Here is a 25,770-nt window from a genome sequence, read left to right on the forward strand (position 1 = left end):
TAGAATCACAAATGCGACGAAGGCCCAGACCGCCCTCCGATTTAGGAAGACATATGGACTTCCAACTGGCCGGGTGGAGAAATCTGGGGGTGTCTTTCCCTTTCCAAAGGGAGGCACATAAGGTGCGTTCAATGGCCCTTATGGTAGAATTAGGGATGCTGAAGATACCGGTCCAGTAGATGTAAGAGGCTTGGAGGACCGAACGAATACATTCGAGTCTTCCAGCATAGGAGTGGAGCTTGCCTTTCCAGAGCTGGAGGTGCTTGCGAATGTTATCGAGCATAGGAGTGCAATGGTGGCTAGAGCGCTTGGCAATGATCAAGGGAAGGCCTAGGTAGATGACAGGAAGGGTGCCAATGGAGAAGCCAGTGAGCTGACGAAGAGTCTCTTTGGTAGTTTCTGGGATACCAGAGAGAGATTTTGGATTTGAGGAGGTTGACACGAAGGCCAGAGAAAGATTCAAAGAGGTGAAGAGAGTCCATAATGGCGGAGATAGAGGAGTGGGAGGCCTTGGAAAAGACCATTGCAGGTTTTCTTTTTTCCCAGAATTTTTGTAGTTTTTTCAAATTTCAGATCCAACTTACAACCATTTTTTGTTTTCTTTTGAATTAGTTTGTGACCTATAAAGAAAATTATTGTTCCTGAATTATATTACTGTAAACATACATTATCAAGGAACAAGGGCCATGCACTTCAAAGGGTAAAACACTCGCCCTGCTTTTGTAGGCTTTCGGAAACCTCACTAATAGTAACACCTTGAATACATTCCCTATTTATGATTATTGACTTATTGTAACCATTTTAATTATTGAACTGATACTCTGGACTTGGTGTACTTAACATGCTATGCTTTTGTGCTTATTGGAACATTTATCTGCAGTTGTGACTGGGAGCTGAGAAACTCGATGCTCCATGACGACAGAAACCAATTTATATATAGTCAGAAAGATGATGAGGTCATTTGGAATGATTCTGATTGTCATGTTCTTGGATGTAAACTGCACCAGAATGCAATTGGATCTTCCAAGAAGAAGCTTTTTGAGCTCCATGAAATTTTCAGGAGTTTACCTGGTGTTTCAAAGGAGGGAAAAGTTTATTCTACAAGAATCAAACCGGCAGATGATTGTCTTAGTTCAGGCATTTGTGAGGTTTCAGATGATGTACTGACTAGAATTCTGATTGCGCTTGGCCCTATGGATCTAGTCAGAGTTGCAGCTAGTTGTCGCCATCTTAGATCCTTGGCATTATCAATCATGCCATGTATGAAGCTTAAGCTTTTCCCTCATCAGCAGGCTGCAGTTGAGTGGATGTTACAGCGTGAACGCAATAACAGCGTCTTGCCACACCCTCTATACATGGATTTCTCAACTGAGGATGGGTTCCATTTTTATGTAAATTCTGTTTCTGGTCAGATAGCCACTGGGATCATTCCCACCATAAGAGATTTCCGTGGTGGTATGTTTTGTGACGAGCCAGGCTTGGGTAAGACCATAACTGCAATCTCTCTTATTCTAAAGACTCAAGAAACATTGGCAGACCCACCAGAAGGAGTCAAAGTGACATGGTGTAAGCATAATCCTGAACAAAAGTGTGGCTATTATGAGATGAGTTCTAGTAATTTCTCTGCTGGGAATTTGGTGCCGTCATGGAAAGTGTTCACTGGTCAAAATGGGGGTAGGGGACAGATAAGTCCAGATACGACTCCAATTCAAATCTCAACACGCTCCTTATCAAAGAGAGCAAGATTAATAGCTTCAGATGAGCTTTACTTGAGGGCTAGTGATTCCTGTCCTGGCAAATTAGGAACTGCATCTTCCACATCTACATGCTCTTCACTGGCATCACATGTCCTTCGGAGTTCTAGGAGCCTGAGTTGTGTTAAGAGAAATCTTCTAACTGCATATGAAGAGGCTTCAGGTCCTTCAAAAGAAAACAAGGTCAGGAAAAGTTCAGATAGTCCAACAAATTTCTTTCTGAAAAAGCAAGATACTGTGTCATCTCTATTACCCAATAGTTGCAAGAAGGCTCGAAAGGCTTGTGTTGATCATTCTGAATGTAATGAGACTTGGGTTCAGTGTGATTCTTGTCGCAAGTGGCGGAAGCTTTCTGAAACCAGTATGCCCGATGCTACTGAGCCATGGTTTTGTAGCATGAATTCTGACCCTTTCCACCAGACTTGTACCAGTCCAGAGGAATCTTGGGACTATAGCAGGCCCATAACATACTTACCGGGATTTCGTACCAAAGGAACCTCGGGTGGGAAGGAGCATAATGTGGCATTTTTCACAGGCGTGCTAAAGGAGCACTATACATCAATAAACTCTACAACAGTGAAGGCTTTAACTTGGTTGGCTGGACTTTCTGAGGACAAACTCTTGAAAATGGAAACAGTTGGTTTGACACGTCCAGTTTTAGATCCTCGTATCAGTCCTGGAGGAGGTGCAGATGGATGCCATAAAATTTTTCAAGCATTTGGTCTCATTGTGAGAGTTGAAAAGGGTACTGGTAGATTGTATTACCCACACCGTCTTGACAACTTGGCTTTTGATTTAGCTGCATTACAAATTGCTCTCACAAAGCCTTTAGACATAGTAAGGTTCTATTTGTCAAGAGCAACACTAATTGTTGTCCCAGCAAATTTAGTTGATCACTGGAAAACACAAATCCGAAAGCATGTCAAACCTGGGCAACTGCGTGTTTATGTCTGGACTGATCAAAAGCCCTGTGCACACAATCTGGCATGGGACTATGATATTGTAATAACCACCTTTAGTCGTTTAAGTGTAGAATGGGGCCCGCGTAAGAAGAGCGTTTTGATGCAGGTGCACTGGCTTAGAATAATGTTGGATGAAGGACACACCCTTGGTTCAAGTCTAAGCTTAACAAACAAATTGCAAATGGCCATTTCATTGAGTGCTTCCAATCGGTGGTTATTAACTGGAACACCCACTCCAAACACACCCAATAGTCAAGTTTCTCATCTTCAACCCATGCTTAAGTTCCTTCACGAGGAAGCATATGGGAAAAATCAGAAGTCATGGGAGGCAGGTATCCTTAGGCCGTTTGAGGCAGAGATGGTGGAAGGCCGGTCGCGTCTGTTGCAGCTACTTAATAGGTGCATGATCAGTTCCAGAAAGGTGGATTTACAAGTGATCCCACCTTGCATCAAGAAGGTGATTTTTCTTGATTTTACTGAAGAACATGCAAGTAGTTACAATGAGTTGGTAGTTACTGTTCGGCGCAATATTTTAATGGCCGACTGGAATGACCCTTCGCATGTTGAGAGCCTTCTGAACCCGAAACAGTGGAAGTTCCGAAGCACCACAATTAGAAATGTTAGGCTATCATGCTGTGTGGCTGGCCATATTAAAGTAACAGATGCTGGAGAGGATATTCAGGAAACCATGGATCTTCTAGTGGAACAAGGTCTGGGTCCTACTTCAGAAGAGTATGTTTTTATAAAACATTATCTTCTGAATGGTGGCAACTGTTTCAGGTAACACTTCGCCAGTTGAGGTTTCATGATCCTTCTGCTATGCAGTTTCCCAGCTACGTAACAATTGCTTTTCTGTTTCTTTAGGTGCAAAGAATGGTGTCGTTTACCTGTCATTACTCCATGTAGGCATCTTCTATGCCTTGATTGTGTTGCTCTGGACAGTGAAAGGTGTACTTTTCCTGGTTGTGGGAATTGTTATGAGATGCAGACTCCTGAAACATTAGCCCGTCCAGAAAATCCTAACCCAAAATGGCCTGTTCCCAAAGATCTCATTGAATTGCAACCTTCATATAAACAGGCAAGTGACCTGGAATATTTTATGTTCTCCCCCCTCCCCCCATCCCTATTTTCACATCTTAATCTTATGTACTCCACTGTAATCTTGCACAGGATGACTGGGCTGCTGATTGGCATGCAACATCGAGCAGCAAAGTTGCTTATCTTGTGGAAAGGTTGAAAGCTTTGCAGGAGGCTAATAGAAAGATCAGTTGCTCGTTGAATGAGAACGAGGTTGTCAAGCGCTCTGATGATCATCTTTTTCCTTCTCAGAAAAGCTATTGGAATGTATTACTGCGCCATGAGGCCTGCACTCAACCAAACGAGGAGTCTTATGGGACACCTCCTGAGAAAGTGATAATATTTTCACAGTTTCTTGAGCATGTACATGTCATTGAACAACAGGTACCTATGTTTATCATAGAGAATGCAGGGTGTTCTGATTCTTTTCAACTTTTTACAACTCCAAGGCTATTAATTGTATTGTTTGTCTCCCAGTTAACAGTTTCTGGTATCAAGTTTGTTGGAATGTATAGTCCAATGCATTCTGCCAACAAGGTATTCATTGTCTACTCTTTTTCATATTACAAAGTCACTGTTTATGATAATTTATATAATATATTGGAAGTTTAATTAATTCTCTTTCTACGTCTACCAACATATTGAAGGTTGATTTACTTGACTTTTTCAGATGAAATCATTAGCAAGCTTCCAGGAGGATGCAAATTGCATGGCTCTAGTAATGGATGGAAGTGCAGCGCTGGGTCTTGATTTAAGCTTTGTCACACACGTATTTTTAATGGAGCCTATCTGGGACAGAAGGTAATGCTTTGTGTTTATATACAGAGCTGTTGCTTATTCATTTTCTGTTTGATGGTCAACTATTAGTTTCACATCTCAGACCTGTCAAAATTTACCATTACAGTCCTCAATTGAAGAGTTAAAAAGTTCAATGTTTTAAGTCCTTACATGGACCACCCATGCGGTGATGCCATCTATTTCCTACAGGATGCAATTTTGTATGTTTGTTCCATGAATTTTGAAATTATTTCCTTTATTTCGGTGCTCACTCTTTCAAAATTATTTGTTGGTCAAGTTGTTTAATTTGCTCTGTCTAATCAGTGTGGAGGAACAAGTTATTAGTCGGGCTCATCGAATGGGTGCAACTCGTCCTATTCATGTGGAAACTTTGGCCATGCGTGGTACCATTGAAGAGCAAATGATGAATTTCTTACAGGTATTACTACTAATCTGAACTTTCTGGCTTATAGAACATATGCAATTATGCATAGTGCAGAAATATACGATATACGATTCTTCAGCTAAGATTTTACTTTACTAATTAAGCATTTATATATTCACATAATGGGAGCAACCACTTAAAGAAAAATATTCTATTGAATAGGTGTGTGAACCATGGTTTGACTCTTTAAATAGGGCAAGCAACTCCTGTTTTCAGAATGGAGTTGTTGCCAGGATTGTATTTATTCTCTTCTGAATACCCCTTACTATTCTCTATGGATCATCTTCTTTTAGGATGCTGGTGAGTGTAGAAGAACCTTGAGTGAAGAGTTTGGGAGAACCGAGCGTGAAGGGGCACGAGCACATCGTACATTGCATGATTTTGCTGAGAGCAATTATTTGGCTCAGCTTAGCTTTGTAAGGATGAGTACCAAGTCATGAAGGTACTGCCTTTCCAATTTATTTGGTTTCCAATCCTGTAATGATATTTATTTTTTCTTTTTATTAGTCAGCTGCTGATATCTCTTAGAATGCGTTGGAGAACTGAAATGTTTGTTTCTTACATTTTTTTTCAATTGGAGCAGAGGTGGCTTTTGACTGTTCTTTTCTGTTTGTTTCCTCTTTTTTATTATTTATAATTTAAAAAAAAAAAAATTTTAGTGAATGATCTCTTTTTCCCCCCCATGTGGCAGAACCCCCTTCGAGTCATGTGGATATTAGCTAGTGACAAGATAGGAACTGATGAAGATAGAAATTTCCATCGGAATGGCATAAGAACGGCAATGGACAACTTACCCCAGCCGAACATGGTAAGCCATGGTTCTTGTTTGCCTAGGAATGGGATTCTCATATTGTGCCCCGGGCCAAGCCCGTAAAGGCCTCATGAAATCAGGTCTGGGCCTGTGCTTCACATACAAGTCCTAGACTCCTAGCCTGGCCCTGCTTGGCCTGACAAGAAATGAAGTTAATAGTTGTCATGGCACCAATGCGAGGCGAAGGCACCTGGGTGCCTAGGCTTGCCCAAGGTGAGTGCCATATTACATAGTGTATTTGCAATATATTAGGTACTTTTCCATTGTTGATATACATTGTTATTGCCCTTACTTAACAGCTCAAGCTTTTGGGATAAGTGGTTGTAACATCCACATCCTCTGGATTTTTTTTTCATATTACATGTATAATTCCTTCATCATCTAGTTATGGGTGCCTTGAAACATAAAGCACCTGGTCACGTTGGGCGTCAAGGCAGGACGCCTTGAAGACTACATTTTTCCTTTGTTTTTTTTTTTTTCTTGGAAGAAGTGAAACATTTTCCATATGAGAATAGTTGAACCCTAAATCCATTAAGAAGCAAGTGAGCTAACCAGCCAAGCTAAGCTTCCTTCACACGATGGATGCTTTTGAGAAATATATATACCACATATACTGAAGAAATTTTGATTAGGGCTGTAAACATGTAGTACAGGGTCGAGTGAGGCTCTTAACTGTACCTTCCTGGGCATGCAAGGAGTCTATACCCTTCATAGTTATCAAGGCGTCGCCTAAGCGTCCAAGCTCCTTGGTCGCCTTGGCGCCTTGCTGTTGTCGCCTTGCTTTTGGACCCTCTAATACGCCATGATCGCCTTGCCACCTTGATAACTAAATACCACATTAGTCACTATTAAAACTTAATAAACATCCATAAAATACTAAATATATCCAGTCATATTATTAATAATATAAGCTAATAAACATCACATAATACACAATCATATACCCTTACTTAATATTGTGGGCCTTGGGCAGGAATGGACTTGGGGTGGTAATGTAATACTGTAATTGAATTACCAAAACAGTACCAAAATAGGACCTTTCCTCAGAAAATAAGAACTCAGATTAGGGAGAATTCATAAAGCATGAAATTGGATGGTTAGAATGATATTAAACTCCATTCAAGTTCAACAAACAATGGAAAGATCAGTTGCTGAAATTCTGAAATCGTTCCAATGGTTGGATCAGTAGATATAGATCTATCCTAGCTGAATTACGAAAAGGGTATAACAGTAATTTAACACACTAGAATAAAATCAGAGAACAGAAATAAGTTGAGCAATTGATTCTGATAACAGAGTATAATCCTCAGCAAGAACAGATTAAAAGTATCAAATCAATTCAGTCAACAAACTGCAGAAATTAAGAATCTGAAATAAAGGGCAGAATTGAAATTTCAGTATAACTCCAGATCAGATGGTCTGATCTGCCTAAAATTCTGGTTGAATCCCTCTATTGCAGAGATGAACAGAACCTCCAACTTTGAAGGTATTCTAATGGCTGGATTGCTCTAATCAGAATTCATGCAAAAAAACACTTGCATATTGCCAGAATCAGATTAGGAGTTGCAGAAACAAAAACCAGAAATTACTTACTTGAATCGATGGAGAAGATTAAGGAAGGAAGAACAAGTAGAAATTAAACACCTGAGCTTCACACCGCAAGGTGGTTCGATTGGATCAAACACCAACCTACCTTAATTGCACACAAGGGGCTCCTTAATCAAACACAAGGGATCTTCAATGGAGAAGAAGAGCAGCAAAACAGCAACTTTATTTATCAAATTCGTGTACAATTCTTGGCCCCTTACAACCTTATATAGGAAACTAAAAAATAGACTCAAAACGCTGAAAAGGAAAGGCTTAGCCCAATACTTAACTAATAAGGTATCTTAAATTGACAAGGAAAGTGAAATAATAAAGGAAACAGACTCAAAACATGGCTGGACTTTATTTTTCAAGCAGCAGCATTTTAGGTTTCCCTCTTCAAGAGATTTCCTGTAAAGTGCTTCATTCATCTGCAGTTCTCTTTAGATGTAAGCTTCATAAGAACCTTTTCTCTGCATGTTGCGGCTACAGATTGGACCATGCTTTTCTTTACAAGGGTTTTTATTAATCCTTCCTGAATGTCGTGGATTTGCATCTCGTTCCATCTCATTTATATTGGTAAAGCCTTCTAGAGGAGGAATCCAACTGTCTGGGAATGTAGAGTTTAACTTATTGTGTGTGACCATTATCTTTTTCATCTTTGGCTAACTTTCATAATGTCAAAACCTTGCTGAGCACCCTAATTTTGATTTCACTGAGAATGTTATTGAATTAGCATCTAACATGTCCAACCATCCAAGATCACATGTTTCACCCATGCTTTTAGAGAGTTGTATCCAACAGACAGAGATGGGTATTTAAACTGTGGCAGAGACTGATTTCTTATTTATTTGAGTTTCTAAATGTGATTTTCATTTGGTTGATCGTTTAATCTAATAGGAATTATGTGAGTAGTTATTTATCTAACTTTATTACAGAATACAAACAAGAATTAGGAAGTTTTTAGATTAGTTTGATTGTATTTGTGGCAATTCTTGTGACCATTAAATAGAATGGGTTTTAGTATGCTTTGGAATCTTTGCTGTATGGTTATATGATGTCAATAGTATTTTGTAGCGTCATTTAAGTATAGGGTTTATTACAATGTTAAAATATATATGTAATCCAAATTTTGAAAAAGAATTGGTTTGTCCTAGGCTTTTGAGCTTTATAGAGTAATTTTTTGTTGCTTTGATTCGCTCCTTATTAAGAAATCTTCTTCCTTGGTTTCTCATTATGAAATCTAGGTTGAAATGTCATTCCAAGTAATTTTTTGCCTCCATTTCCGGTTGCATAGCAAGGTTTGATGTTTCCTGGATATGTTTATATTTCCATCAGATGCCTAGATCAGCTAACTCTGTCTGATCAGTAATATTTCTACATTGCTGTATAATGTGATCAAATGTGATCCTTCTGATCAGTATGTCATGCATTTTTAGGGATAAATTACAAGTGATGAATTTTCTTCTTCACATCTGGTCCATACCATAAGAAAGTATTGCATCTCTTATCCAGTCGCCAAACCCGTCTTTTATCTGCCGTTCCTGTTTGAAGGAAAGATCCCAAAGAATCGATCTTTCTTGTAGTTGTTGAATCTTTCTTTGATTGATCAATGTGTGATATTCCGAATCCTCATTACTAAAGGATTCAAAACAATCTCAGTATACTTACCGAGAAATAGAATGGGAGGATTTGGGGCTAGAGGAATTTGGGTTGAGGGACGTAAGTGCGGTAGGGGTGACAGAGGACGTGCTCGTATGGTTCATAGAAGGGAAAGAAAGCCCCTATTAGGCTAGGGGTTTTCTCACTTGCTGCCTACGTTTGCATCCACTGGAAATTGATTGTTCAATCTTTCTACTTCTTAACCTGGTTTCCTCTAATATTAGAAACTCTTTGATCAAATTCTCTTCAAAAGAGGAATCGTGGATACTGATCCTTACCTTCAGCCTCAAACCACCCCCCCACCCCCCCGCAAAAAAAAAAAAAAAAAAAAAAAACCAAGATGTTACTTTTTCTTTGATTTAGATTCAGTAGGTTGGCCACGAATGTGACATCATGGTCAATGGCAGATTCTAATCAAATTCTTGTCGATTCTTTAACTGATATATGCCACCAAGTTCTGATGCCTGAAATTGCACCAGGGTCATTTGTATTTGTATTAACTGGACGATGTCTTAAATGAGATTAATCCTCTCGTCATCTCTAGTACTGTTATGCTAGAATTACTTTGTAAATATCCAATCAAGTTGGTACTGAATAAGTGATATTTTGAGAAATAATTGAAAAGGAAATAGGCTTAGTTATGCTATGGCCTGAAACCCCAAAAATTCATGCTGTACAAAAGCAGTTCCTTTCAACCATGTACTGTCTTTATTACTTGATCTGCTAGAAGTTGGAACTTGGGGAAGGGGTCTCCCTAATGTGATTGTCCGTGGAGTCTGATTTCCCCAAAAAATGAAAAGGAGGGGAGGTGGGGGGAGGGGGAATGAATGTTGACATTGTATCATTCTGGTCAGGTTAGCCATTGAATCGCGTATGATATTTACTGACAATGGATTCCTTTTGCATTAGGGATGTAAATGGATAACCGAAATCCGAATCCGCATCCGTATCCGTTTAGGGACATTCGTATTCGTTTAGAGATATCCAGAAAATAGTCTGAATACTCCAATTAAAATCCGTCTGAAAAAAAAATTCGAATACGTAATAATAAAAAATTAAGTAAATAATGATTTTGAGGGTTTTTGAAGATTCAACAGGTCCTAGAATATGATGAAAAGAGAATCATGATCTAAGAGATGGATTGAGAGTGAATTGTATCCACTAGGGGGAGGAAAGTCCGGGTTACATAAGGCAGAGATGTAAACAGATGGTCGAAAATTCGAATCCGTTTATAGGTATCCCGTATTCGGCCAGGGAATATTCGGCCCTGATCATATCCAATCCGTTTACATCCCTATTTTGCATTCCTGATTAAAATACATGAAATAGACAACAGTGTGGATATTATTATATAAGTGAAAACCAAGGGAGGCAGTTGTAACTTTAATTAAAATATGTATGAGGTGTTGTATGTGTACAACTAAGTTGTATACCAACTAAATTCGGTTGATTACACGGATCCTTGCCCTCCAATCAACTCTATTCAAGGTCATACTTGATATAAGGCCTAAGCAAACCTATGTTGAACATGGTTATGTCACCTCAAACAACTCTTGTAGCTTATCGTGTATCGGAACTATTCCCACATTAGCTTAGTTATCTTTCCTAGTCTTGCCACTCATCCATCTCAACATCATCATATCCGCTACATTGGGTTTATCTACATGTTGCTTCTTGAGTGTCCAATGTTCGCATCATTCATCCTAGTCAATAGCATAATTGTCCTGAAATTGTTATGAAGATTGTCATTACATCTATGCAATTTGGTAAAATAGAGGCATTTGTCTTAAATTACTATAAAATCAACTACATTGGCTAAGTGAACAAGTTCTAAGCAATCATTAACAATTTAAAAAAAAAAAAACAATTGAAGCTTCTGAAGTTTGTATTTAATCTCTTACCTTTTTCAAGTCTAGTTTACTAACAACATCAATGACGTCTCTCAACATCCTTGTATGATTCTTTAAGTTTCTAATTGCTCTTTTCAAGCAACCTTTGATAAAATCCGATGAAAGTGGAAGAGCTGGGTTATAGCAAAAGCATCGATACCGCCACTGGGAGCAATAGTAATAGATAGAGAAATTAGACTTGTTGCTTCTACAGTGACTTCACCCAGAGCAACCATCACAGTCATTAGTCATGACTTATGACCACTAAATTAATCATGATTAACCATACAAGTCAATGAAAACTTCAAAGAAGTAGAGCATAAAAGCAATTAACATGCATGGACGTAATCTTAATGCAAAGCAGCAAATAAATCATCATTTTCTACTAACATTCATTTAAGCAAATAGTAGTAGCCCGAAATGTTTTGTAAATCCCACATTCATGAGATATACATCCGAGATCTTGTCTAAATATTGGGACCCAATGGGAACATGATTAAATCCGGTGAGGCCAGTATTTTCACTCCCTCCAAGACAACAAAGAACAAATATAGGAAGGTCAAAGTGAACTGCTTGGTAGGAGACCTTTCTCTCTAGTGTCTGATAAGATTACTAATCTAAAATTCATAAGAAAGATAACTAAACCCTGACTTTGCTTAGCAAACATGGTTATATAAATTGATTATCATTAAAAGGATGGACAATTAATTGAGAGATATATAATTTTCCAACCACTAACAATTCACTTCTCTGATTCCTATTAAATCCCTCAACTTCTGATTCTAGTGAGTTTTCATCTTTGAATGAGAAGAACACAAGACTAGTAAATTACACGTCATCTCCTGATTTTCAAATGAAACTCAGATCACCCCCTGGTTTTTGAAAAAACTCAAATCACCCTTGGTTTAGACCCCAATATGACAAATTAGTCCCTATCGTTAGTTTTATGCTGTTAAGTGATGATGTCAGCGAGTTAAATAAATTTAAATCCCTAAACTACTCTTGACCAATAAAATAGTCCTTTCACACCAATAACTAACAGCAGACTAACACTAACATCGTTACTGTAGAGAGGGTGATTTGAGTTTTTTCAAAAACCAGGGGGTGATCTGAGTTTCGTTTGAAAACCAGGGGGTGACGTGTAATTTACCCAAGATAATATATCATAAGGGTTTGGTTTATTAAAAGAGAGGGTCCCAATCTCAGCACATTTAGAGCTCAAAATCAGTCAACCCTAATAGAAAAATCTCACCTATGTTCTATCCAAGAGAAAGGGGAGGGGGAAGTAACTTGAATTGTGGTTGGGAGAAATAGGGTTGCAGACCAGAATCGTGAATCATGTTGGAGTTTTTCAACATAATGATGTTGGGAATAGTCCCACATCGGAAACGTAAAAGTGAATAATTGGGTTTATTTAATAAAGCTCTATCTATTGTTTTAAGTTAATAAACAAGGTGAATGCTACGGTGTATGTGCGAGGACTTTCGTCCGAGCGTGCACGAGCGGCGTGGACAGTAGAGGCATTAGTGGCGCATGCACTGCATGCTTGCATCGCTTTGAGCAAAATCTAATCTGGACTGTTCTTTTTGATCTAGTGGTCCGATTTGAATCTGGATAAGATCAACGTATATAGTTGATCCACGGTTATGACCTTTTTATTTTGGACGGATTAGATCGTACAGTTACGATCTAAAGGATCAGATTCAAATTGATTAACAGTTATGGTTGTTATGTGTTTGGATGGTTTAGATCGTATAGTTACGATCTAACGGACCAGATTCAAAGATGGAAGAATCCATCTGTTGGGAACAGGTGCCAAGTGGCTTATTAATATCCTGAGATATTTCAAATTTAGAAATATCCCAAAACGTTCTCTTCTTCTCCTCATTCTAAAAAGTGGTCTTGCAGGGAATCTGTTTTGCTGTAGGAATAGATTTCTCTACTTCTGATTTTTTCTGTTTCTCAAAAGGCTTTCTGGAATCGTTTATGCAAAATGCATCCAAGATAATCAACATAGTTTGAAGCTTCACTGTATCCAGGGAGACAATTCGTCTGCAACCTGTTTGCATCTGGAAGTAGGGACGAATTTCGTCTTAAGGAAAGTGACTCCGTAACGCGCCTTGAAGTTTCAAGCCACACTCTGTTCTAACAATCCTACCAGTCCAAGCGTGGTTATGAAGGTGGTGAGTTCTCAACTTGCGTGAGGGAGAAGAGTGAGCTTGAGCTTTTGAGGATAAAAGAGGAAGGAGAGGCAACTAGTCGGGTTGAGGAAAAAGTCAGGAACCTCTTTTTTTTTTTTTCTTTTTTCCTTGTGCTTGTTCCTTTGAAAATATTCTTTTATATTGCATAACATGTTTTTGTTGTTCTTCCAAACCTATTCTTATGTGGGTTTTTGAGTCGGTTCATTCTGCAAGAACACAAGAACAACCCAGATTTACCAAGTGGTTTTTAGGTGTTAGAATGGAAGAACAGAAGAATTGTTTCTCAAGATGATAACCAAACTGCATGGTTTAAGTGCATGGTATCGATAACCTGCAAAATTGATACGATACTGATACGGTATCGATCTGGATCGTTTGTATCGGACAAAATTACCCTTGAATCTCCTTAAAAAAAATTGAGTTTTCTAAATATTTTACCCCTTGCCCGTATTGTGCTATTGATATGTTATCGTCACGGAATCGGTGACTAGCAAAACCAATACGTATCGCCCGTATGATACTGATAGTTAGAACCATGCCAAACTGAGGCCACAAAACCGTACATGAGGAATTAACATTCTTCACATATGGGGGGAGTTGATTCAGACTCTATAACAGGGGTTGGTGTTGCATATTGCTTTCAAGGTGATCCCTTTAACATTTTCAAAACATGAATGATGTAAAATTATTTTTTTTATAGGAGAATGTTCTCTGTGCCACAGCACAGCCTGCGCCCAGGCTGGGCAACCTGCATAGGGGGCAGGATGGTCATTGCACCCACCCCCATGTGCCTGGGTACAGGCTGCGCTGCGGCACAGAGAACGGCGCCCCTTTTTTTATTTATTTATTTGTTACTTTTCAATGATTACCATATGTGCATGGGCCACCATAGGAAGGTCTTCTTGTGTCATCTTCTTGAGAGTCATGGTTTCCTAGATAGCCAACTTAAGAAGGCCTTCCTATAAACTTTGATATCTGTTATGTGGCAAGTCATATTAGATCCAAATTTTTAGACAGATAGGACCAAAGGTATCCCTATCATATGTCAATTGTTAATCGAAATAGAGTTACCTAGGTAGCCATATGGCTAAAGAAAGCTTTGGCTTATCCCTGTAAAATTACAAATTTTCAAGGGAAAAAATGTCAAGGATTTTGAAAGCATATGGACAGTTGAAAAAATGTCAACGAAGATAGCTTTCTTTACCTAGCAAGTCCTCAATGGTAAATTTGCTTCGGATGATTCATTAATGTCCATTGGTATACCCTTGGCTTCCAAATGCCATTGTTGTGGGAATCCTAGACGGGAGACAACAAATCATTGCCTAATTTCAGGTGGTACGGCATCCAAGGGATGACTATATTTTTCAAAAAAAATTGATATGGTTTTGATTCCCTCACAAGAGGTGAGAGACCGAGTTTTGGTCTAGCAGAATTTTGCAAGCGTTAAAAGTTTGGTTAACTTTATAAGTGGTGTCATTCCGTCAATTATTATATGGGAGCTTTGGCGGAAAAGGAATAATAGAAGGCATGGTGAGGATTACCGTACTGTGGGTACAATTATTAGCAAGGTAAAAGAGTGGATTAGAAGCATTCCATATCCAACTAAATTTAAGAGGTCAGCCGCTTCAAGGGAAGTTTTAATACTGGAATGTTTTGGTTTGCATCTACCTCCTTTGGTGCAGAAACCCTCCATTCCGGTTTTTTGGTGTCCCCCTTTGACATGGTAAAATTAAATGTTGACGGTGCGTGTAGGGGTAATCGTGGTTTAGGGGGTGGTGGAGGAGTGGTTAGGAACCAGGAGGGGGTTGTGTTGGTTGCTTTTTCACACTTTTATGGGGACTGCACAAATTCCATAGTTGAGTTAACGGCTTTAAGAGATTGTTTGAAATTATGTGTTGATCTCGATTTGACGAGGTTGGTGGTTAACTCTGATTCAGCTATGACGGTTAGAATGATCAATCACAAGATGTGCAATATTTGGAAAGGGTGGTATTGCTTTCAGGAAATCATGGTTCTGTGTCAGTCTCTCTGGCCTTCTATTTGTCACACCCCCATCCCGACAAAGGATAAAATATAGTAAAAGGGTATGACTAGGATGGCACGTGTCATCCCAACCACAGTCAGGATCACAGATGCAATGTCCCAATACACAGTCAGAACTAATATTAACGACACAGTAATGTTAGAGCTCGGAGGAAGAAATATTACATTTTTGAAAATTCAGAAATACAAGCAGAAGCGTTTACCATGATAGTTGTTTCATACCCAAACTACTAAGTAATACATACAGTTTAAAATTTCTACACAAATTATATAGTGTAAGCAGACAATATTATTACAAAGGCACAAGTTCCCAAAAGTCAAAATATAAAAGGGGACCAAATCCCAACCATCAGTATGCCCTATAGGCAAAATCATCTCGAGGACATCGATCCCCGTGTTTCTCCGTCACCTGCAACATAATCTAAAAAGTGTGTACACGAGGGGGTTAGTTCCACTAAGCCAGTGAGGGGATGGGGATGCACAACACACAGATCACATAGTCCAATGATGCATGCATATGTTAAATAAATTTTTCACATATCATCACAACTAAATCAAAGGTATATGCTACTGTGACAACTCGGGTAACACTGTGGATCACTTTTATCATCACCACAATGAAACTTCAATTGTCACATGGGGGCCTACGCCAGACAATGCCACCAAAATATCCCAATGGCAAACCCCTTGATAACCATCACTACCATGACTGGCTCTCTCTCACACCACAGAATCTGGGGTCTAGTTATCCAACACCTAAACCCCTGTTAGTAAGGGTCGTAGCATAAGGATACAAAAGTCCTAACCGCAGATATACTACATGCAAGTCCTATCGTCCCGAGAGGTATTTCGGGCGCATCAATTTTTCATCTGGTTTAGCACCTGGGTACCAACACGGCACGACGCATATAGTTCAATATGACATTCAATCAAAGGTATTATATATGTATTCCGGGGTTTTGGCATCGGCATTCACCGACACCGTAACTCAATAAAGAATGGAAAGCAACCACAACATCATCATATCAATCATTTAATAAAGTATGCAAAATGCACAATCATGCTTAATAAAATATACTAATAGCATGGTACATATGAAATTAATAATAATAGCAAGCCCAAACAAACCAAACCCACTCACCCTACGTGTTATGTCCCGAAGTTATGAGACGTCGCCACGATTAAGTAGCATGTTGCAAAATGGGAGATTAAACCTAGTGAAAGAGTGAGAATATAGTTAATTATGTCAAAGGGGAGGGTTGCCAAAAGGTCCCCCCCCCCCCACAAATTACCTAAGTTGTAGATTTTAAAGGTAGGGTGATTTCATGCCCGAACCTAAAATCACATATAAATCCAACCTTAACAGGGGCTTAGAAAGGGTTCTACTAGGTACGGTTTTATGGGTGGTTTCACCTCAGATATGAAACCGCACCTAAAACCAACTTCAACTGAGAGCTTCTTAAGAGGATGGTCTCAGGGTGGTTGCTGGACGGTTTCTCGTAAGTCCTGAAACCGCAGGTAAAATCACATGTCTCCAAACCCCCAAATCAAAGGATTCTTCACCAAGGCTTCCATTTTCAAGTAGATTGGAGAAAAGAAAACACCAAGAGAGCTTCCTCCTTGGCATATTAGGGTCCGAAGACCTCATTAGGCCTATGCATCCCAAGGATTCAATAAAAGGAAGCAAGGAGAACCTCATTTAGGGCATAATAGGGTAGAAACCCTAGGTCTTTCCATTGGGATGGGATTGGGAGCTTTGAGGTTAGCCAAAGGAGTAAGATAGCTCCACCATGATCATGGCCATGAGTTCACATCGATCCTTGGGTCTCAAAATAAACCCTAGACCGATTCTCTCCCATCTCCCAATCCCAAAACTCAAAATAAAGAAGGAAGAAGGCCTTAAAGGCTTACCTACCTCAAGGAAGTGGTACCCACATTGAGGCTCCAAGAAGCAAGATCCTCAAGCCTCCTATCAAGTTCCTCCACCCCTCTTCTCCCTCCTCTCATTTCTCCACGTTTTAGGTTTGGTGAGAATTGTAAAGAGAAGTAAATGCCTTTAGTTCTAAATAGGCAAAAGTGACTTTAGGACCCATTTGGTTGGGTAACATTAGAATAGAAACCCATTTTTAGTTCATCAAGTCAAATGGGCCTAATGGGCTAAATGGGTCGACCCACTGGTTTCAAATAGAAAAGAATCCACTTAGGGATGGGTCCATCCACGATGGGATTATAAGTCCATCACACGCTCCCTTAAATAAGTGGGACCCACAATTGAAATATTCCCTATTCAAGCATAATAGCTCGGGTGGTTCAAACCCCAACCCGCACTTCAAGGACATCAAGGAAAAGGGTAAATAAATAAAATTAAGCGCTAGAACTTACTTCTCAGCCGTCATAGTTTGTCCCCCATGACCCCGATAGCTTCCTCTACAGGCAAACTCGTACTGTGGTCAATAATTTTGCAGTTGGGTTTGACCACCGGTGAGAACAGCTCACCACCATACATGACAGCGGTAACTATACGTCATAGGAAAGAAATAATAATTAATTATAATCTCGGGTGCGGGTGTAACACTATTACTTTTGCGTTCAGAGAAAGCAATCGGGCGGCGGATTGGCTGGCAAAGTTAGCTTGCAAAACAAGCTCCAATATAGACTTTCAAGTTGGAGATGAGCTACCATGGGAGCTTCGGCAGATTCTTTGGGAGGATAAGATCGGCCTTCCGATCATTAGAAGGTAAGTTTTGTTTTGTTCAGCTCGTTTGTAAAAGGGTGAGTGTGAAAGGATTGACAGAGCTCCTTATTCACTTCCAATATAGGACTAAAGTTTTCACACAAAGAGTATTTGCCAAAAAGCAAATCCAAAGAAATCAAAAGTTCAAACCTTGTGGGAGGGAAAACACTTAAAATCAATTTTGAAACTTCCATTTGAAAAATAGGCCAAAGATTTCATACACGGCCATGCAAGCATGGACGGTCGTGTCCCCTCTCACAAAGAGTAGGAACAATCATAAACCCCCCACCCATATTTAATGCCTCGAAACTCCCACCCTCTCACATGCACGGCTTACATATCCATGTATGAAAACTTCCTCCTAAAAAATACATTCACTTTTTCCAACAAATGGGTGTGTGGCAACTCTTATTGTTGGATAGATGAAACTTGGTCTGAACTCACAATGTGTTAAATTGTAAAGGAAAATAAAATTGATGATATGATTCCCTTGGGGAAGCCCCTAGAATTTTATTAATGAAAGTAGAAAAAAATAGAATCAACTACACGGGGGTTACATATCCGCCTTACCCCAAAACCAAAGGAGACACTACTCTCACTCTGTCGAGGTTAATATACAGTTATGGGAACCATAAAGAATAATGGTTAGTTCTTGAAGAGAAATATCCCTTTTCTCATGTGTTTGGGGTTGGTCTAGGGTTGTTAAATATACGTCAAAATTTTGTTTTGCTAATTGCATTACCGTTTGCATCTTGTGGCCTAAGCACAACTCTGACATACTTGAAGGGGCATATCAGACTAGCACACATTTACTACCAAAAGCCAAAGGTTGTTCTATCTTGTAGCCGTTTTGAAAACAACTTGGCTACACCACAAGAGAGTAATGACTTTAGGAGTGTTAAGTGCCACATCTCAGCCTTCCATCAACATCTTGGAACAACTCAAGTTTGATACACTCTCCTACCGTATCAACACAATAGCTAAGTGATTCTCATAAAAGTCTTATTTCATTTCTACAACACTTGTCTATGCAAATATGATTCCTATGTCATAGTACTTTGTTTCCACTATTTTCGCTTCTCCAAATTAACTAAGATGGGAGACACCTGCTAACGCAGCTAGCTTGAGACTGGTACAGTAGAGCGTAGACCCCAGGAGATTTCGAGTTGAAGACCTCATGTTCCTCATCTAGTCTAGGATCCCCCCCCCCAACCACCATCCCACCAAAAAAAATTAACTATTGTGGGACCATAGGTTTGGTATTGCTAGGTAATAGGTATCAGGTTGTCAACCTATGCACCCAAAACTTGAACCTATGATCGATTGGTAGAAATTTCGGTTGACTTTCATCCAATCTCCAGTGGACTACTACCACTGTAATAGTCCATGTTTCATCATTGGGCCATGAGATTCTTACATGTCAAAAGCACCATATACTTCAGAGGAACATTGACCGCTCAAACCTAATTTCTAGGCCCAACATGTCCATATCTCATTATTCCAGTCTACCTTTCTTAAAAGAAGACAAATTTCAGATAATATCATCATTGCTCATGTGAATATCCATTACATGCAGCATTGCAAAAGAAAACAGGGTTGGGTAGCCATTAAGCTAAATATGTCAAAAGCCTCTGATCGTTTGAAATGGGGTTATGTTCGAGCTCTCTTTGAATTCTTACGTTTTGCAAATTATTGTTGTGATTTAGTCAATGTTCTTCTTTCCTTCCTCTCTTATTCCATCAAACTCAAGGGTGCATCTTTTAATTTCTTTGAGTCCTCTAGAGGTATTAGACAAGGGTGTCCTCTCAATCCTTACATCTTTATTGTGGTTATTGAGTCGTCTTTAGTTCTACTATAGGTGCCTTAACATGTTTAAAAACATTAAAATTGCTAGGACAACCCTTGAAATTTTGCATTTATTATTTGTGGATGACATTTTTGTGTTTTGTGGAGCTAATATGGATGAGATTAGATCTATCCAGACCATTTTTCAGTTCTTTCAGGATCTTTCTAATCAGCATATCAATTCAAATAAGACTGATGTTTACTTTGGCAAAAACAACCCATCTTCCGTGTGTCAACAAATCTACACTCAATTAGGAATGGAAGAAAAGCCCTCAAGTTCTCTTTATTTGGGCTCTCCTTTATTGATCTCTCGTGCCAAAAGTAGGTAATTGCATTGTATAATTAACAGAGTTTAAAACAAGTTGGCAAATTGGAAGCTATCTTTGCTATCTCAGATAACTGTTCAATCCTAATTAAGTCAGTTCTTAGTTCGGCTCCACCGTACCTTATGTCTTGCTTTTTGTTCCCAAAAACAATTTGTTCCAAATTGGATGTTATCAATAGTCATTTTGGTGAGGGGAGTCTCAAGAGCGCAGAAAAGTCTCTCTAATTTCTTGGTTTGATATTTGTAAACCCAAAAAGGAAGGGTAATTAGGCTTTAGATTAAGGTACCATTTCATAACACTTCAAGAAAAGCATTTTTTTGTTTTTCAATTCTAAGAAATGGAAAAACACCCTAAAAAGTGTTTGATAAACTTGTTTCGTTTCTACTGTTTTTTGAAATAGAAATCAAAATTTATGGGCCAAGAAACAGGTTTGAATAAACAAGTTTCATTTGTTTTTCTGTTGCTTAAAACAATTCGGGAGAAAATGTGCCCGATCGATTCCAACTCCAAGAGACGTGCTCTCTCATCGTCCTCAACCTCCACCGTCTAGGTACCCTCTCTTCTCTACAATACTCGCCTCTCTCTAACACTTGAGAACGTTTCCGGAACAAGTTACCAAACGCTATTGCACACCCCAAAAACTGTTTCTCAGCACAGAGATGAAAAAAACTATTTCTATTGTTTCTCAACACAAAAACAGCAGAAGCATTATCAAACGGTACCTAAATGTCTCCATATTGAAACTTTATTACTTCGTCTTGGATGGCAATTGCTCAATAAACCCTGCTTCTTTATGGTGTCGGATTCGTAAAGGTAATTTTTTTTTCCTAATTCCAACCTTCTGGCTTTGAATACTAAGCTCAAGAAGGGCTCTTGGGTATGGAATAGTATTTTCCATATTGTTCTGAAACTAAGAGAATCGGTTAGTTGGAAGGTGGCCTGGTCTGAAATGACCCTTGGATTCCTCGATGGGCTCCTGTGAGACCCACCTCTAAATTGAACTTTTTGAACTTGTGTGATTGCAGGTTTTGGTTCAGTGTCCATGCTTGCCTCTTTGTTGTGGGCTGTATCAGCAGTGGATTCGGATCAATCCATTGACTCACCTATGGAGGATTCCAGAAAGCCAGCACAGCTAGCCATTATTGTATGCAAAGATCCTGCCAGGTCCCAATACATCAGCTTCATATGCCAAACATGCTGGATTGAGCATATGCAGAACCTCACAATTTCCTAGTTGGGTTAGGTAAGAACTTGTTATTATATATAGGACTGATGTTTTAATAATGTAATGGAGGTGGCTGAAAAGTAAATTTACCAGTGGGACCCACATCCATTGTGGTCTAGGGCTGCCTGTATACCAACATGCCCGGGTCCACAATTATGGCATGTTATGTCTAAACCATAACTTAAATATAAGACTTTTGGTAATTAAATGCCTTTTAAATTAGTTTAGAAAAACACATTCTAAAAATTGGTTTTACTAAACCTAAGCCAAACAACCTTTAGTACTACCCCCTCCCCCCTATATAAACATTCTTTAGTTTTGAGAATCATTCCAGCCATAACCAAAAACCGATTCTGCCTAAGGAGAAAAGAAAGAAAAGGGAGAAGGAAGGAGAAGAGGAAGAAGAAAGCCTAGGGCTTGTGAAATTCATGTCAATTTGAGGTTGGGAAGCTTAGGAGAGAGACTTTGGTGGATGATTATCACTTCCTTCAGAGCAAGAACAAGGTAAGCTTTCCAAATCCTGGAATCTTCTCTTATCCTCTCTTCTTCTTTAGTTTCCTTTGAGCTCATGGCTCAATCAGCCCAATTTTGTTACAATTAGTTAGAATCACCTATTAGAACCCTAAATACTAACCCCATTTGGACTAATTCCACACAATTAGGGCAACACCTCAAACCCTTTAAGCCCCAATTGCCCTCTTTACATGGTAATCTGCCATGTATACATGGGTTTCATGGAAAATTATCTCATTTCCTTCTAGGTTTGGAACCAAGGCATGGATCATACATGCAATTGGGTCACAATGGCCTCATGGTAGTACCCTAGGACTCCCCTAACCTAATTTGGGTGTTGGGGTTCCATGCTAGGCATAACCCATGTGTCTAACACCAAAAACCTGCTACTATTTCACCCATCGGATTCAGATTGCTGAGCCCTACGGCCGACCGGTTCACGGCAGTTCTGAATCCGATCCTCCCTGTTGTCCCTGTTTTGTTCCCAAATGGTTAGGGATTTTGTTTAGGTTTATCCCATGACCTAATTCATGTTGTGTATTGATAATTTGGGTTGTGTATCTTCTGTTGGGGAGGTTAAAGTGTGAGTTAGAACTCTCTTTTGGCGAGGCTGTTTCTCCAACTCCAGGTAAGGGGATTTTGATCTTAATTTGTGGAGTGTTTTCTTATTGTCTTTGCTCTTATGCTTGCTATATCTATTCATACACCATGATAGTTGTTAAGGTTCATATAAGGTTATAGTCTTTTCTTTTGCATTAGATATATGCATGATTTCAGGATGCATTTCATACTGCATATGCATATTATTATTATGTTCTATGATTGTTATGAATGAGATGTTGATGGAATTGAATTATTACCTTCTTATTGCCATAGACATCATGTTAGAATGCATATGGTTGAGTTATCATAAACCCTGTGCTACGACCCTTGTCAATAGGGGTGAGGTGTTGGATAACCCGTGGCAGGTCTGAAGGGTAAATTCTGAAATGTCATTCACTGTCTCAGGTCTGAAGAGTACATACCAGAATGGAAACAAACAGCAAGGTTAGCATTGAGGGTTCGCCGAGGTCTAATGTGTTCATTCCGGAACTGGTGGGTCTTCACCGTAGTGGAATGGTATTCTCGGGTGACCGATGTTTGGTTTGTGTTTCCAGGACTAAGAATATCATACCTACTACAATTGCACTTAAACCTCATGAGACCTAAATCTGTTACTAGGTGCATGCTTAGTTTAGAACATGCATCATGGACTATTTGCACATGCTTACATGTTTTTCCTTGCTGGTCAGTGGAGCTCACTCCTATGGATATCCCTCTTTTCAGATGTTATGGCTGGTTCTGAGAAATTAGGAGATGGACCTGTTGCTGCGTCGGACTTCCACATCGATGATGGTCGTATGGTGCAGGAGTCTGAAGTACATGATGTGTCCTGCGGATGTGATGCGTGCGCATTCATGTGATCTGGCCTGACGGAGCAAGTTATTCTCTTTTTGTGTTTGTACATTACTTTTGTATAGTGTTGCCTACAGTAGCTGTTTATACTTTTGACTTGTATTATTTTTGCGAGAACTGTATAGATGTAATACAAGTTTCAATCAATATAAATATCAAGTTATCACTTAGATCTCCTTATTTATTATTGTTATTATTACTTTTTATTCTCTTCCGCTGCGTTTGCTTTACTGTGTTATGATGAATTGTGAAAGAGAGTACGGTACTTGTGATCCTAGAGGATTGATTGGGTGTCAGTTGGCATCCGGTCACACCATGCCCTTAAAATCAGGCCGGGGTATGACAGCTCCAATATATATAGGCAGCAATATGCACCTTATTCCTTCTTTGGAGAAGGTAGCAGACTTTATTGTGCGGAGGAGCTAGAATCTTTCTTTAATTAACTCCATCTTCCCATACTCCATTCCCTCTTTCATTGTTAAGATTCCATTAGCCTTAACTTCTCATGATGATTTTTTGTTTTGTTCCTTTTCCAAGAATGGAGTCTTAACTATCAAGATTGTCGCTTGGTTTCTATCCATGCAACCTTGTAATAATACTACAAAATATCTATTGATGCCCTCCTCTCTAAGAGGTCCTTCAAGCGTTTGGTCCATACTATGGAAATCCAAAATGTAATTATTTCTGTGGAAATTACTTAAGAGTGGCCTCACTACTAAAAATAAGTTATGTCACTGTGTTTTTTAAAAAGAAATGGATTGACATCTTTTTTTGTCTTGTACTTTTCCCAAGAGAATCTGAGCAACAGGATTATTGGGTCTGCAAACTGAATTCCTCCAAGCCTACATCTCTCCCCAATTTGTTTGAAAACTTAATTCATTCATCAATTAAGCCAAAGAAAGATCTTATCTTATTTTTTCTTGTTTTTTTCCATAACATGCTACTTCTTATGGACAGCTAGGAACTACTATCTAAGATCTAAATGTTGTCTTAATCCTTATTTGATTATGAAGAATGTTGATAAATGAATTGTTGACCTGAATTTGCTTCAGCCATCTGTTGACCTCTCTCCACCCATTCCTCAACCCTTAAATCTTATTGAATACCATGAGCTACTCAACCCTGATACTTGCACAGTTATATGTGATGGAAGCTTTGTTAAAGAAACATATGAAGTAGGATGTGCCTCAAGTATTGCCTGTGGGAAAACTTTTGTCAATATTATTATGGACTTCAGTTATGGAGAGAGTGCTCAAAAAGTCGAAGCTAAGGGAATGCTCCAAGGGTTTCAAAAGGCAAGAGAATTGGGGGGCCATAAATGTTGCTCTTTGGACCGATTGCTAGACTTTGACTGAATGGATGGGTGAATGTTCGGTAACTTGACCATTGGAGCTATTAACTATTCTCTTGGACATTAAATATGTACTTAAGCTATTTTCTAAATCGTCTGTGATTAAACAGAGTAGAGATAGAATAGGTGTAGCTCATAATATGGCTAAGCGCACGAGAGTAGATCATCTTAATACTTAGGGTAAATTACACATCATCTCTTGGTTTTCAAACAAAACTCAGATCACCCCCTAGTTTTTGAAAAAACTCAAATCACCCCCTGATTTGACAAATTAGTCCTTAACGTTAGTTTTATGACATTAAGTGATGATGTCACCGACCCAGTTAAATAAATTTAAATCCCTAAACTACCCTTTAGCAGTGTATTGTAAATTTAATTCTAATATTTTAGTATAAAAGTAAAATAGTCATTTCACACCAATAACTAACAACAGACTAACACCATTAATGTAGAGGGGGTGATTTGAGTTTTTTCAACAAACCAGGAGGTGATCTGAATTTCGTTTGAAAACCAAGGGGTGATATGTAATTTACCCTAATACTTATGTTTTTTACAATCTTGTATCTATTTTTTTTTTAATATATTTTATTTTCTCCATTTAAAAAAACACCATATTGATATTCAAGTGGGAAGCTAAGCCCAGATAAGTTTGCTACAACATGTTAGTTATTAGTTAATTGAATAAGAGAGGGTTTGCTTACTTCCACTTTATTTACATTTTTAGGGAATTGACCCTTCACCCTTTCTAAACACCATAGGTTGGGCCATAAGCTAATTCCAACGAAAGAGATTGAGGTTTCATAGTTTTAAATCAGACCGGATTGATAAGTTGGACCAAAACTAAACACATTGATAGTTCAAGTCGGACCGGACCGCCCACAGCCACAACCATACATCTTACTTCCATTCCATGCAGCCAAGAAAGGAGTCCAATAAGAAAGAGCATTCTCCAAATTAGATGGTTAAGCACTCCCCTTGGTTGGATGTGAAGCCTTGTAGTGTTAAAGTTATTAAAAAGGTGAAAAAGTGATTTGCATTTAAATTTTCCAGAAGAAGAATTAACCTGAACCAGCCCGAACATAGCGAACCATAAAACTGGAGTAGTAAATGCTTCAA

General features: G+C 39.0%; 1 protein-coding gene across 1 annotated transcript in view; it reads left to right on the forward strand.

The window, feature by feature from the left end:
* Window positions 1-9,434, forward strand: part of LOC122642748 (F-box protein At3g54460-like) — a 34,739-nt gene extending 25,305 nt beyond the window's left edge. The window contains exons 2-10 of the mRNA XM_043836328.1: window positions 881-3,496; window positions 3,581-3,794; window positions 3,887-4,177; window positions 4,271-4,330; window positions 4,464-4,594; window positions 4,895-5,009; window positions 5,309-5,457; window positions 9,244-9,338; window positions 9,409-9,434. Of these exons, the coding sequence (XP_043692263.1) occupies window positions 881-3,496; window positions 3,581-3,794; window positions 3,887-4,177; window positions 4,271-4,330; window positions 4,464-4,594; window positions 4,895-5,009; window positions 5,309-5,455 (3,574 nt within the window). The 3' untranslated portion in view covers window positions 5,456-5,457; window positions 9,244-9,338; window positions 9,409-9,434. The remainder of the gene's footprint in view (window positions 1-880; window positions 3,497-3,580; window positions 3,795-3,886; window positions 4,178-4,270; window positions 4,331-4,463; window positions 4,595-4,894; window positions 5,010-5,308; window positions 5,458-9,243; window positions 9,339-9,408) is intronic.
* The last annotated feature ends 16,336 nt before the right edge of the window (window positions 9,435-25,770 follow it).

Source organism: Telopea speciosissima, chromosome 10, assembly GCF_018873765.1.
Source record: "Telopea speciosissima isolate NSW1024214 ecotype Mountain lineage chromosome 10, Tspe_v1, whole genome shotgun sequence".
In the NCBI taxonomy this organism is placed as follows: Eukaryota; Viridiplantae; Streptophyta; class Magnoliopsida; order Proteales; family Proteaceae; genus Telopea; species Telopea speciosissima.